Raw genomic sequence first — 15,649 nt, forward strand, 5'->3', positions numbered from 1 at the left:
TAATTTCTTAAAAAGTACATAACTTAGAGGTGGTTGCTAAGTTACGAACTCGGTCCCCCGAAAGTGAAGTTGAAGTCCTACCCACTGGTCAATCACCGACTTTCCACTTGGCTATCACTGACTCTGTTTAATATACGTGTACAAACTGAATTCATAGACAAGGTGATTTGTAAAGGGGTATTGGGATATGGCATCACTCATCGTCACCATCATCACTTTTACCGATTGACGTCCATTGCTGGACATAGGTCTCTTGAAGGGAGTACCAATATCTGGGGCCCAATACCCCACCGCCTTGTTTCCAGCGGTTTCAAGCCACTCGCTTGATGTCATCTTTCCACCTCGTTTGGTGGTCTACCAACGCTGCGTTTACCTCCCGGTTGGGCTCCCATCGTATCCTTACGCGAGTGGATTTACAGTATACGGACATACACGTGCAATATGCCGCATGGACTCCTTGTAACATGTGTGGCAGTGCAACAAGTAAGTCCCGTAGAAATAGGTCTAGCCATTTCTGCGATTAGCCGGAACAAAGACAGACAGACAGACAGACAGACAGACAGACAGAAAGACAAACGAACTTAGACAATATATTTTTTTTAATACCAGATATACTTTAGTAAAGTAAAAAAATAATAATAAGACCATTTGTATATATAGGGTACCCGAGTGTCCGTCAAAAATATCGTTTAAGTATATGGAAATGAAAGTATTGACAAAATAGCTCTACTGCAAATCTAAGACTCGAGTCTCCCGAGAGGTATATTGGTGCGCACTTTGTTAAATTACCATTCGACCTCGTCATAGGGATACCCTACCCCTGTAAATAAAATATCGATATATCGATATTTCTGGCGATATTTAAATTTCCAATAGATCGAAATCGTATCAAACGTGATATATTGCCAAGAAACACTGTCGTCGCTACTGACATTGTATTTTGATATTTATTCACATTTTTTAAATATCGCTACCGTTTGGCCCTTCCTGTATTCTTAGTGGGACATTAATGAAGTACTTATTACAGCTTTTCCAAGCTAGAAACTAAGTCATTTAGGTTAATTCCCTTTAATAACGATAACTTATCTTATAGTACAGTAATAAATAGTCAATGTCTTTAAGCTCGAATTATAACTAATACAACTATACCTATAGATAAGAAATCGTTAAAATTGTTTCCATTTAGCATTAGAAATAAATATTTATCAGATAAATACAAAGGTCACACACCTTTAGGAAATTTTATACCTTTTTAATTCACCGGCACTTTAGGTATTATATAATGTACTTCCGATCTCATATCCCTTTAGGGAATACAAGTTAATTTTTATTCTTCATAACACATGATCGATGACCGATTTGAAAAATAAATATTAGTGTTTCTAACTACACTTCGAGGAAAAATCAATTTAATAAAATTAAAATGCATACAAAAACTTTTAAATTTTTTATATGCATTTTAAAGTTAAAAAAAACAGTTGATATTTTTTTTTTGGTAAATAATAGTTGGCCCGCCTAGATAAGGCCGCAGTCCACCACGCTAGCCAAGTGCGGATTGGTAGACTTCACACGCCTTTGGGAACGTTATGGAGAACTCCCACGCATGTAGGTTCCTTTCGATGTTTTCCTTCACGGTTAAAGCAACCATTATTTTAATTGCTTAAATTTAAAACGCACATAACTCCTAAAGGTTTGAGGTACGAGCCGGTGATCAAACTCGCTCCCCGAGAAAAATCCTAACCGCTGGGACGTCACACTTACATATTATATGTAAGAAAAAGAGTTTGAAAATAATTGATTATTTGAACAAAAGCGTGATACACAGAGTTAAGAACACACAGAAACCGTGTACAGGACTAATATTGAAGCATCAAAAACCAGTCCACTTTAGAAGTGTTCCTCGAACTGGTGCGTAGTCACATCATTCCATTTAGCAGTTAACATTGATTATTTTATCTCCAATGTTCTAAACATTTGGACCCTTTGCATTCGAAGATCCCCTCGTTACCGGTCTTAAGGCCAGGGCAAGGGAGACCCTTGAGTTGACCCTTGAACGGGATGTATGATTTTGAATAGTAGTAACTAACTTGTCTGATCTGATTTTGGTGGGATTTTGTCAGTCAGGTTGAGCTGATAGAGAATTATACTCAGTGATCTAAACAATCTTATTGAGACTGACACTTGAACTATTTTAAAGAAGTTTTAAATGATCGCAGACGACATGAAAATGCAACGCGAAAATACCTTTGGTCTTATAGGAAAAAGATATAATAAAACATTCGCTATATATTTATCAAATCAATTTGTAACATTTTCCTTTACCTTCGTCCATTATCACCATCGAAATATTTATCTGCAATGTGTAACTACACTTTATCACTGAAAACTTTCTGAAACACCAGCGTCACGCGATTAAAAAACAACGCCCGACGTTCGATTTTTAAATTCGCTGCGACACGGGCTTTCCCGCGCAAAGAGCGAGCAACAATGAAGCGAAGGCTCGAAGGGGGCTCGGCACCACGCCCGGCCCGTGTCCATTCAGGCAAGCGATGACGTAGCTATTACGTCACTACCAAAGAGTAAGCAACGCACAGACAGTGTAGAATTATTGTTTCATATAAATCGTTCTTTACAGAACCTGGATATGGAGATGTGTAATAAACCACCCGGAACGATGCTGTGTAATGCCGGTTACGGTATGGGTTTAATAAATTACCTTATTCTTTCCAGATTAGCGTGTCTACTATTATTTACTCAGTAAGGGGATAAACGAGATTTTTTTTTATAGTACTTATTTGCCGGACCACGCAGGCGGCTCACCTGGTAATAAGTGGAAAACCATCGCCTATGAACATAGCAACACTTCACAGTGCATGCAAGGAACACGTTCTAAGTGCCGCCCTGTGTCCATTAAACTGTGGCGTAGATGCTAAGCCTAGTGTGCCTATAATTACACCGGCAACAACGCCCTACAGACCGAAACGAAGCAACGCTGCTTAGCGGCAGTAATAAGCATGGCGGTATTAAGTACTGTCCCTTAAGAACAATCATTATCCAATTTAACTTCGATTGACGAAAGGACTCTACCGATGTGCCACTAACATTAAGAGGCTCGATCGAGTAAGGGGATGGTCAATGCCCATTCAGGCAAAGTGACGTAGCTAAAACATCACTACCATAGATCAACTAACTCATATAAGATGCAGAAGGCACAACGATGTGTAATTAGGGTTGCCAACTGCACTCTAAAATATAATATTATACCGAGGGCTAGGTTTGTATGGAGCGCAAATTTTGTATGGAGATTCCAGTCGAAACTGACAATAAGCTACTATGTACAGGCTTAGATGAGATTGCAATCAAGTTATGATATCGATTATATATGCGCGAACATTAAGATAGTCGAAGGGGGCTCGCCACGCCCGGTCAATGTCCGTTCAGGCAAGCTATGACGTAGCTTCTACGTCATTGCCATAGAATAAGTAACTCATGGAAGGTGTAGAAGCACAGTAAATATCTCCCCTAAAACAATATGGAAACTAGGGTCTAGAGGCGTAAATTTTGCAAAAACTGCTGTCAAACGTCACTTTTTTTTAATATATTGTATGGAAAAGTGACATTTGGCAGAAGTGATTGAAAGATTTACGCCTGTCGCGAGATACGTAAATACCTTGCCGATTGTTAAAATAATTACCTACGCTCAACTGGAGTGTTGGGGTTGTGATTGTAATTTATGTCAAATTTGAAAAACTTTTTTATCTCAGCTAGTAAGTAATGTAGGTAGTTCATTTATTGGGTTCCGTACGCAAGGGATACCTACGGGATCCTACTACTAATTACGTTCACTACTGTCAGTCTATCCGTTCATCCGTCATCAGCTGTATCTAATGAACCGTAATAGTTAGAGAGTTGAAATATTTATATTTCCTCCAAGTGTACGTGACAGACAAACAGACAGACAGTTAGACAGACAGGGGATACCCCCTGGAATTGCAACCGGTGGTACATCTGTGCCACCTCAGCATCTGTGTGTGCTGTTTCGAACGTTTGTTCGTAGTTTCCAAACTGCTTTAATATAATTTACTGTGGTAAGTAGGGTTGCCACTCGGACTTTAAATAGGAGTATTGTACCTACAGAGCACTGGGTGTATCGCAAATTTTGTATGGAGAGTACAGGTCGCAACTATCAGAAAGCTACATGCACAAAAGCACTGCATACCCAAATTATCTTATATAACCCATATTGGAGGGGAATTTTTACATTTTATGCCATGTACCACAGAGAACTCTGTGTATCGCAAATTTTGTATGGAGAGTACAGGTCGCAACTATCAGAAAGCTATTAAGTACAGGTAGTGGCGTGCACTTTATACATGCACAAAAGCACTGCATACCCAAATTATCTTATATAACCCGTATTGGAGGGGAATTTTTCCATTTTATGCCATGTACCACAGAGCACTCGGTGTATCGCAAATTTTGTATGGAGAGTACAGGTCGCAACTATCAGAAAGCTATTAAGTACAGGCAGTGGCGTGCATTTCATACATGCACAAAAGCACTGCACACCCAAATTATCTTATATAACCCGTATTGGAGGGGAATTTCTCCATTGTATGCCATGTACCTGCTTTCTGCATACCCTGGTCACATCCTGATAACATCGAGTCTTCCCGATGTGCTTAGATTAAGAGGATCGAATGGGGCTAGCAACTACGCCCAGCCAACGTTCATTCAGGCAAGCGATGACGTAGCTACATCACTAACGTAGAATAAAACTCATGAAAGATGTAGAAGCTTGTCTGGTCTAAAGAAAACTTAAAAATTGTTAAAGTCGCCGCAACGTAACGGGTCGTGTGCAATCACTATAATACACACAATATAATATTATTTATCACTCCAAACTGCCCCACACGCAGTAGTAATATTGCGCCGGAGCAAAGCCGGAGCGGGTCGCTAGTTAAACTATAAATTAATCATCTTATTATTCTATGGACATATAATAACGTAATTTAGCTGTACGTAGGTTGTATCTACTACATATCTTTATTGCTGAATTGGCTCTATATCATATTACAATACTTTGTCGGTTAAAGATAAACCAACTTTGATAAAACGCCCACAAAAACATTAAGGAGAATTCTTTTATTGACAAATTACGCAGTAAAGTTCGCTATTACGTAGTAAATTGCAATCTATACGTAAGCGTTTTTTGTATGTTTTTCTTTTTTTCACGCCCACAATTTATTACTATATAATCTAAGCTGGAGATGGTTTTTTGCAGAGTTATATGAAAAGACAGAGAGGAAACATAGGTTTTTTTTTTGTATCGTAGAAAAACAGCAGAGTTTGTTTAAAAGACGAAGAATAACATAGGCTACTTTTTGTGTCGTGGAAAAACATCAGAGTTAGTTGAAAGGACGGAGAGTAACATCGGCTACTTTTTGTGTCGTGGAAAAAATCATAGTTAGTTGAAAGGACGGAGAGTAACATAGGCTACATTTTGTATCCTTGAACACCATCAGAGTTAGTTGAAAGGACGAAGAGTAATATAGGCAACTTTTTGTGTCGTTGATAAACATCAGAGTTAGTTGAAAGGACGCAGAGTAGCATCGGCTACTTTTTGTGTCGTGGAAAAAATCATAGTTAGTTGAAAGGACGAAGAGTAACATAGGCTACTTTATGTGTCCTGGAAAAAACATAGAATTCCCAAGGGTGGTTTAACGGAACATTCGAATTTAGGCAACAAATATCGTCTTTCCTTCACGTTATAACCAATCAACCGCGGGTATCTAGTAAATTCATAAAATATACATAATATGACTTTGGAGTGTGAAAGGCCCAGATTTTATATCAGAAGATGACATTGCATTTCTGAAGATTTCTAAGAGTCGTCGAGTACAGTATTAAAATTAAATTTATATTTTAATTAAAGCTTGTTTATCTACTCGTACTCTAAATTTTCTTCAAAGATAACTTTTTATTTTTTTTCTATACCTATTTATTTTACTGAATTGTCTGAAGCAGATAGTACTTTAGTCAGACATAGTTTAAATTTTTTCAACCTCATGCAGCAAAACTTGTTAAATGTAAATAACAGTGAATACGTAATGTACCAAACTTTTCTATAAATAGTCCATTATTTTCATTCATTCGTTCATTATTTGATGGTGCTTCATCGATGAAGCACCACAACAGAAACGACGCATCGTTTAATTATCTCTCTTATAGAAAGATAAATATGTACCGTACGTACAGTTACGCTTACCATATCTCAAGATTTGTCCTAATAATTATATTAATATAAGGGAAATGTAACAGATAAAATCTGTTATTGCTGCCTATGCACAAATATCTCAACAACAGACCTGAAACCTTCTGTGGTCTTTTTGTTTACTAGTTACTTAAGGGACGATGGGGCTGGCATATCCGTGTTGGATAAAAGTCCCAAATAAATAAAGATTACATATAAACATACATACAAGTGAAGCTAATAAAAAGCGTGTGAAAAGAAAAATAGGTATCATAAATATTTTGATGTTGCCTCGAAAACGCGCGTAGTCTTATTCATAATTCGCTTACAAAACAAAAACAGTCGAGGTCTGCGTTAAGATGCTCCCCAGGCGTCAAACAAACCCAACAAGAGGGACACGCCGTAGTGGTTTTTAGTTATTTAGGGTATACCCCTTTAGAGAGGTCAGTCCCACATAAACTCCGTCCTGCCCAAGGGTCGGTAGCAATAAAGCATTTCCACCACGACAAAAAGAAAAGCTTGCGTTTCGATCACGTGAAAACTATATCCACCAGATGTTTAGTAGATTGCGGGGAATTTTAAAGTGCAGATAATGGAAGACACAAGCCGATAGCGACAACTCTCGACGAGCGTTGAATCTCGCCAGTACCATCTTCAGTACAGTACAGTAGACAGTAATCTTAACCAATTTCGGTCACGATGGTCAATATCCAGCGATTTTTCAACTAAGTACGCAGGAGATATTATAGTGCACAAATATGTGCATAAACACGGATGCATTTTCTATTCCAAGCTCCGACACGACCTGAATGACATAAAGTGCTCTCCGAGCCACGCGAACCACCAATTTCTTACTCCATGCGGGTACTAAGATTTTTTTATATTAAATATTTTTCACTAACCCGACTTGGACTAGATAGAAGGAAGGTCAGGACCGCGTGATCTGCAGTTGAACATGCTTAGGTACCACTAGACGTTATCGATCTTCAGTATTAAAGGAACGAGAGGGAGAGAGACAGAAAGACATATATATAGATAGACTCCACATTTGTCATTAACGGACAATGTCGAAATTCGTCACACTGCAGCCTTAAGCATTCATAGATTTATTTATTTATTATTTATTGTTCTTGTACACATTTTAAAAAAAATACTAGAATTAATAAAAAGTACACTGGAACAGCTAATCCCTACAATAGAGATTTCTCCCAGCTTCCCTCGAATGTGAGTAAGATGTAAATGTATTATTCTGGTACTATATTCCACTAAAATAAACAAAGCACTAAATGCGTATCTCATTTTTACAATTAAACTATTGACTAAGACACCGGGAGGTATCTTTGAATCGTTCGAGTCCATGTAGGACGAGTATATCCATAATGCAGTCGTATTAATATCAAAATACCCACCAATTCCATGTCATGAACCAAATGTTATTAATCAAATGTTTAATTATTTACCCACTTTATAAAATTACTGTAACACTATGCATTGAATTAATGAATAGGGTGTATGATCAATTATTATTGACATTTGCTTCATAAATAAAATAATAGAGTCATAAATAGCACATATATATATATATATATATATATATATATATATATATATATAATAACACTATAAATACTAATTCTTGTTTTCAATCACAGACTATATATATCCTCATCATCTCATCAACCCATTACCGGCCCACTACAGAACAGTGGTCTCTTCCCACAATGAGAAGGGTTTAAAAGGCCTTAGTCCACCACGCTGGCCCAGTGCGGATTGGTGGACTCCACACAAGAACATTATGTAGAACTCTCAGGCATGCAGGTTTCCTTGCGATGTTTTCCTTCACCGTTGAAGCAATTGAATGAATGAATGAATGCACTGTTATTGTTCACACAGAGATATAAACATAGAGCACAGAGTACAATTTGGTGGCCTTATCGTTAGCGATTTCTTCCGGGCAACCAAGGATAAAGGCAAATGAAATTTCAATTACTTAAAAAACGCACATAACTTCGAGAAGTTAGAGTTGCGTGCTGGGATTCGAACTCTGCCCACGAATGTGAAGTCGAGCTCGACCTTATGCGCTATCGCCACTTCAGACTATATAGGGAGTTTATATTATCTTAATATATATAAATCTCCTGTCACGATGTTTGTCCGCGATGGACTCCTAAACTACTGAACCGATTTTAAATTAAATTGACACACCGTGAGCAGTCTGGTCCAACTTAAGAGATAGGATAGCTTAGATCTTTAATTATCGTCGCAATTTTATTTTATTGCAAATTATTTGTCTATAATTAATTGACAGTCACATGTTATATATATACTACTATACTCATTTAAGGCTTAGCGATACTGAATACTTTAAAAACAATATCAAACGCAGACGAAGTCGCGGGCAACAGCTAGTATTCTATAAAATGATTAAACGCGAAAAAAAATCCGTTACCTTATACGATTAAAGATTAAAGTATTAGTAAATAAACGTGCAAAATACCATGAATCGAGTGCTGCCTCCGCAAAATCCGCCTGGTCTCATTCATAATACCGTTCGATTCACCCGCGCATCACAAAAACAATCAATGCACTAAATTACACTTTTAGATCTAGGTCCCGCTCCGATCGGACTTGGCCAATATAATAAATGTCACGAGCATAGCAAAAATAGTTGTACTTATCATTTTCATTATGCATGTGCACTGACACTCTAAATTTAGAGTTACTTGTAATACAAGAAATATGCAGTTTGTTTAGATGAAAATTTTATTCACCATCACCCTGCTAAGTTTGTTGTGGGCTTTTTCTTAGACCTGATGCGTTTGGAACCCTCGTAGCTTTTGTTTTAAGTTAACGAATGTATCAATCGCCGTCGTTTCGCTAATATGCACAGTGTACACATTTTGTATGTAATGTAATGGCATCACAAGTGCCATTTATATTGGTGGACAGTTGATTAAAAGTAAAAGTCTAATCATTCTTTATTCAAATAAGCACTTATTTGAATAAAGAATGATTAGACTTTTACTTTTAATCAACTGTCCACCAATCCGCACTGGGCCAGCGTGGTGGACTACGTCCTTAACCCAGTGGCGGTACTACCATAGAAGCCGAAAAGCCAGGCTTTTATTATCAATCGAAATTTCTAATCATAACTCGCGTGTGGACCATAATCGTAGTGTTTTTCAAAGATGAGTTGATGTTTGTTATTTGGCACATCAATACTGCCTTATATAGGCTCTTATTCAAGACCCTAGGAACGCCACTGTTAACCCCTTCTCATTGTGGGAGGAGACCCGTGCCCTGTAGTGGGCCGGCAATGGGTTGATATGATGATGATGATGATGATTCATCAACTTAAATTGCATAAGTTAGCTATGACGCAACGAGGCTTCCAAAGTACCCCGGTCTGAGAAGACGGATTATATTTTATCACATTGTCACAAGTGTATATTAAATATAACTATTCATAAACGACTAAGACACCGGGAGGTATCTTTGCATCGTTCGAGTCCATTTAGGACTGAGGTGCATCGATAACGCAGTCGTATTTATATCAAAATACCCACCAACTCCATGTCATGAACGTTGGTTGTTAATCAAATATAATTTTAATTGTTTCTTGAAAACTATCCATTAAATAGGTATACCGGATGTTTGGTGCATCGTGTGCCAAATCGAATCTGATGATTGGAGGGGTCTTTGGCTATCTCTTCAGCCCTCGTAAAAAAATCTTGCTCAAACGGTTTTTTTTATACTGATTTTAAATTGTTTTTTTAAAAATTGTAAAAATTCTACATTTAAATTTTAATAAAAAATAAAGTTGTTAAGTATTAATTAATTTTCTTTTTAATCTTTAATTTGTAACGTTTTACGCTTCTTTTGAAACTAGAATTACACGCCAGCAACATCTAGTTTTTGTTTTACAGCCCCGCAAAGTTTTTTTTACGTAAAAAAATAAGCTTGAACGTCAACTTTCGGTTTTAATAAAAAAAAAACTAAAAGTGATCATGTTCTTCCAATTTTTTTAAAACATCTCTGGACTGTCCCCTTTCTAATGGTGTGCAATATGCCATGAAAAGTAATTAGTAACATCACTAATTTTCAAATTTTCTAAACTTAGTCACAATTTTCTAATATTCAACAGATGAAAGAAAAACAAGTTTTTGCGTAAATAAAACTCACAAGCAGGTAAAATTTTTAAATTTCGTAGGTTTTACTTGAAATAAAAATAATACATTGCATTTGAAACATTTATTTCATAATTTTTACAAATTCTGCTCAAATTGTTCACCCCTGTTTCGAATGCAGGCCCGACATCTTTGACGTATTGTTACAGTTGTAGTCCGAAGCCGTATTTCGTTCTTAATTGTACCGAAGGCCGCTTCTATGCGTTGTATTAGTACCTCCCTCGTTGGGACTTCTGTGGCGTATACTAGCTCTTTGGCACGTCCCCAGACATAAAAATCTAACGGAGTTAAGTCTGGGGAACGTGGAGGCCATGCAATAGGCCCATCGCGCCCAATCCACGAATTGGGGAACACATTATCGAGGTATTCCCTCACAGTTAAACGCCAATGCGCGGGACAGCCGTCATTTTGAAATACTATGGGCACATCTTCATTAAACACGGGCACCTCGGCCAATAATTCCGGCAGATCATTTTGCAGGAACTCTAAATAATTATCGCCATTTAAGTTATCAGGCAGGTAGTGCGGTCCAATTACCTGATTCCCAATCACTCCTGCCCAAACGTTCACACTAAACCGTCTTTGAAAAGATTGCTGTCTTTTGGCATGTGGGTTTTGCCGTTTCGGTGCCCAATGGTGTAAATTGTGCAAGTTAAGAATCCCTTCTCTGGTAAATTTGGATTCGTCAGTCCACAGTATTCTTTTTAAAAAATCAGGATTATCCACATCTGTGTGTAACAAAAACCGACAAAAGTGCATTCGTCTGTCAAAGTCGCCACCCTCAAGACCTGCAACAACCAAAAATCTTTTTAATTCCCCTTGAGCAGTAATTAATTGCACTAGAAGATTATGGATACCTGCTAAACAAAGGCAACGTCAAACAAAGGTTTTAAATTACGTACCTTGAACCGGAGTCTCGTGGAATGGATATTTTTCGTTTTGTCGAAGGACTTTCCACACTTTCCATATTGAAATATCAAGTTGTGCCGCCACATATCTAATGCTTCTTGTGTCGTCTTCCTCAAAAAGTGCCAGTATTCTCTCGTCCACTTCAACATTATGTCGCACAACATGTCCCCTTGGTTCATGAAAATTGACACTCCCAGTCTCGCGTAAACGTCGGTATGTGTCTTGGAAGACTCTGCGGCCAGGTAATCGTCGACCAGGAAAGCGTTCCTGGTAAAGTCGTTGCGCTGCACGAGCGACACCACGGGCTGCACCATAAACCATTATGATGTCCGCATATTCCTCGTTAGAGTATGTCGTCATTGCAACAACAAAAAAGTCAACAAAGTTTAACAATAACACCAAAAGTAAATAAAACGTAACAAAAAACAACAAAACTTAACGAAAACTAAATAAAAGAATCGTGGAGTACAGTAAGCTAGCACACACGTTAGGCAGCAGAGGCAGTGATGTCTCGACTAAAAAATAAGATGGCCGCCGTGTCGACGCGACGCGGGGCCCGTTCGCGATTGGTTCAAACAGGTTTGCACTATGCAAGAAAGGAATAGAAGATAGATTTCGCTTCACTAGAGTGAAAAAACTATTTTTGCCTGTTTAAACGAACAACGGGCGTATAACTTTATGAAAGAGACAGAAAATGTCATCTGCCTTGTGAATTGTGAGTGTTATTTACGCAAACCCTTGTTTTTCTTTCACCTGTTGAATATTAGAAAATTGCGACCAAGTTTAGAAAATTTGAAAATTAGTGATGTTACTAATTACTTTTCATGGCATATTGCACACCATTAGAAAGGGGACAGTCCAGAGATGTTTTAAAAAAATTGGAAGAACATGATCACTTTTAGTTTTTTTTTTATTAAAACCGAAAGTTGACGTTCAAGCTTATTTTTTTACGTAAAAAAAACTTTGCGGGGCTGTAAAACAAAAACTAGATGTTGCTGGCGTGTAATTCTAGTTTCAAAAGAAGCGTAAAACGTTACAAATTAAAGATTAAAAAGAAAATTAATTAATACTTAACAACTTTATTTTTTATTAAAATTTAAATGTAGAATTTTTACAATTTTTAAAAAAACAATTTAAAATCAGTATAAAAAAAACCGTTTGAGCAAGATTTTTTTACGAGGGCTGAAGAGATAGCCAAAGACCCCTCCAATCATCAGATTCGATTTGGCACACGATGCACCAAACATCCTGTATAATAAAATATCTGGCAAATATGAATTTATATTTATCAAAAGTTTAATTATTTATCCACTTTAGAAATTGATAAAAAATAAAACAAAAAAAGAGAGAGAGAGAGAGAACTAGAGAACTTAGATCACTTTGATACAACCACATTTTATAATAATATTCATTGTTATGTACACAATTCTTTTATCGCCACACTTCAGAGCCTTGAAATTTGGCAATAAAAACGACATTAACAATTACAGACCCATTTCAATCTTACCAGCTCTTAGTAAGGTCTTTGAAAAAATTATATTAAATCAACTTTTGAATCACTTCAATGTAAATAACTTACTACATCCGGAGCAGTACGGTTTTACTAAAGGTCGTAGCACCACGGATGCAGGCGCTAAACTTTTAAAACATGTGTACGATGCCTGGGAACGTTCGCAGAATGCCATTGGTGTTTTTTGTGATCTATCCAAAGCATTCGATTGTGTCGATCATAAAACCTTGCTTCTTAAACTAGCCCATTATGGTATCAAAAACGTTGCACTAAATTTGGTTGCCTCTTATCTCAGTGACAGAACCCAAAGGGTTTGCATAAAAGACATTAAGTCGCAGGGGTCGGCTACGCCAATGGGTGTCCCACAGGGTTCAATCTTGGGTCCCTTTCTATTTTTGGTGTATATAAATGATCTACCACACCATGTCAGTGAAACCTGTGACATTGTACTGTTTGCTGATGATACATCTCTAATTTTTAAAACTGATAGAGGTAGAGACAACTCTGACGATGTAAGCCGTGCTATGTCGCATGTGTCGCACTGGTTTACTGTCAATAATTTACTTTTAAATGCAAAAAAAACTAAGTGTGTGGAATTTATTTTACCAAATGTAAAGAAAGTTAATAAAAATATAATAATAAATGGAGAATCACTAAAAATGGAAGATTCCACAGTTTTTCTGGGCATAACCTTGGATTGTAAGCTTCAGTGGGGTACCCATATAGATACTCTAGCAGGTAAACTAAGCTCGGCTGCCTACGCCGTAAGGAAAATTAGACAGATTACTGACGTAGAAACAGCAAGACTTGTTTACTTCGCGTACTTTCATAGTGTGATGTCTTACGGGATCTTATTATGGGGCAAAGCTGCTGATATTGAAACTATATTCATATTGCAGAAAAGAGCTGTACGGTCAATATATAAACTTAAATCACGTGAATCCCTCCGTGAAAAATTTAAAGAAATTGGTATACTTACGGTAGCCTCACAATACATTTATAACCAAACAATTATATATATTATAATTTTATAAACAAAAAGTGGATATAAACAGTCGACTTACAAGAAATGGTCATAAATTAGTGACATCTGCATATCGTCTGCGAAAGGTGCAGAAGTCATTTGTGGGATTGAGTATACGCTTTTATAATATGATTCCTAAGGTAATTTTGGACCTACCAATCCATAAGTTTAAAGAAGGTGTTAAAACACATTTATTACAGCGAGGTTATTATACAATTGATGAGTTTCTTAATGACAAGGTTGCTTGGAAGCATCCGGCTCCGCTTTCATCTCTCACAAGATAGAAAAATGAATGTTAAAATATAAAATGTAAATTTTTGATGTTGGAAAAGAGCAACTGCTGAGTTTCTTGCCGGCTTCTTCTCGGTAGAATCTGCCTTCCGAACCGGTGGTAGAGTCACTACACACGGACAGACTTGACGTTTCAAAAGTGCTTGTATTAGGCCTACTTGAAATAAATGAATTTTGATTTTTTTTGAATTTTGAAAGTCTCACAATTCATACGTATGTGATTTAGATAGCGTAATTTTAGACTCGGGGAACTACTAACATATATTTGTCGGCGACATTGTAATTCTTCCGTATGGCTAAAAACAGTCCAGCCATAATACACATTTGGCTGGAATATGATCTTTAATTCAGCCAATAACAATGGTAATGTCTGATGTAATCACCAATCATGGTTGGAGTTCCACAGTGGCAAGCGACTGAGCAGTTGAACATTCGGAAATTAAATTCAGAACTGCAGTCTCTTATGGTGACTCTACACGCGGTACGCCAATCAACATTCAACACAACTACCAAAAACTTAGCAGGTGCTTGGTTCCATAAACAAACTTTTACTAGACTCTTAAACATTCCAAGTACAAAAATACTAAGCTCGCTCGCAACTGAGCAGTCTTCTTTGCATATCGAACTAAACCGTCAAAGTATAATATCACTCGTTATAGATTCGCAAATCAAAGCCCTAACTAAATAATTGTAGGCAAATTTGAGCTTAAATACAATATAGGTAAGATGCATTTTAAGCTGATGTTCAAGTATTCCTATTGTTCAGTTTGTTAGTTAATTTGTATAATACACATTATACAATTATCTATATGTTTTACTTAAATTGTCTATGACATTATATTTTATAGTTTATCTTTTGTTTTTTACGCTGTCCTCCCTGTATAATCTTTATCGTACCAACATAACAACAGCCAATCGGGGGTGAGAAAAGTGCGCGCAAACTGTTACCGCGGCCATTAGAAGTTTAAGTGACTGGTTACAAGAACTACGGTGTGAAGGGAATATCTTCCTCACAAATTTCTATTCTTTAATATTCTTGTTTTTATTAACGAAGAAAAGGAGTGCCGGCCGGCTTTGTGAACAATTAATTCATAGATTAAAACCATTGGTGTGCTCGTGTGATATAGCGCTATATCACACGAGCACTGTCCCATTTGGTAAGTCTAAGTAATATTATATTATATACACGTACGAATCAATTCGACGAAGGCTGGACAGGATTTAAATACATTAAAACCCAGCGACCTAAAATACCTACATCCTTTCATAACGATATTCAACACCTAGTCTCAAGGATGACTCCTAGATTGCGAGCCAGCAAATCTTATAGATTATAAGCAAATTAAGGTTCACTGTTTTAAAGTATCAAGTTCAAGGATAAATAGTTTCAGTACATTCATCATTTCAACCCATTACCGGTCCCCTATAGGGCACGGATGTACTTCCACAATGAGAAGGGTTAAGGCCATAGTCCA

General features: G+C 37.1%; 1 protein-coding gene across 4 annotated transcripts in view; it reads right to left on the reverse strand.

Annotated features, from left to right (window-relative positions):
- LOC120634911 (glycerol kinase) overlaps positions 1 to 15,649 on the reverse strand; it is a 76,243-nt gene that overhangs the window by 54,652 nt on the left and 5,942 nt on the right. Inside the window, exon 1 of one of the 4 annotated variants that reach the window (XM_039905799.1) lies at positions 8,751 to 8,854. The exons of 1 other annotated variant lie outside the window; for it this stretch is intronic. In XM_039905799.1, coding sequence (XP_039761733.1) covers positions 8,751 to 8,796 — 46 coding nt within the window. In that variant the 5' untranslated portion in view covers positions 8,797 to 8,854. Of the gene's footprint in view, positions 1 to 2,322; positions 2,466 to 8,750; positions 8,857 to 15,649 lie in introns of those variants that run through there. 2 more of the 4 variants (XM_039905794.1, XM_039905795.1) reach the window with 2 other exon arrangements.

This window comes from Pararge aegeria, chromosome 25 (assembly GCF_905163445.1).
Source record: "Pararge aegeria chromosome 25, ilParAegt1.1, whole genome shotgun sequence".
NCBI classification, from domain to species: domain Eukaryota; kingdom Metazoa; phylum Arthropoda; class Insecta; order Lepidoptera; family Nymphalidae; genus Pararge; species Pararge aegeria.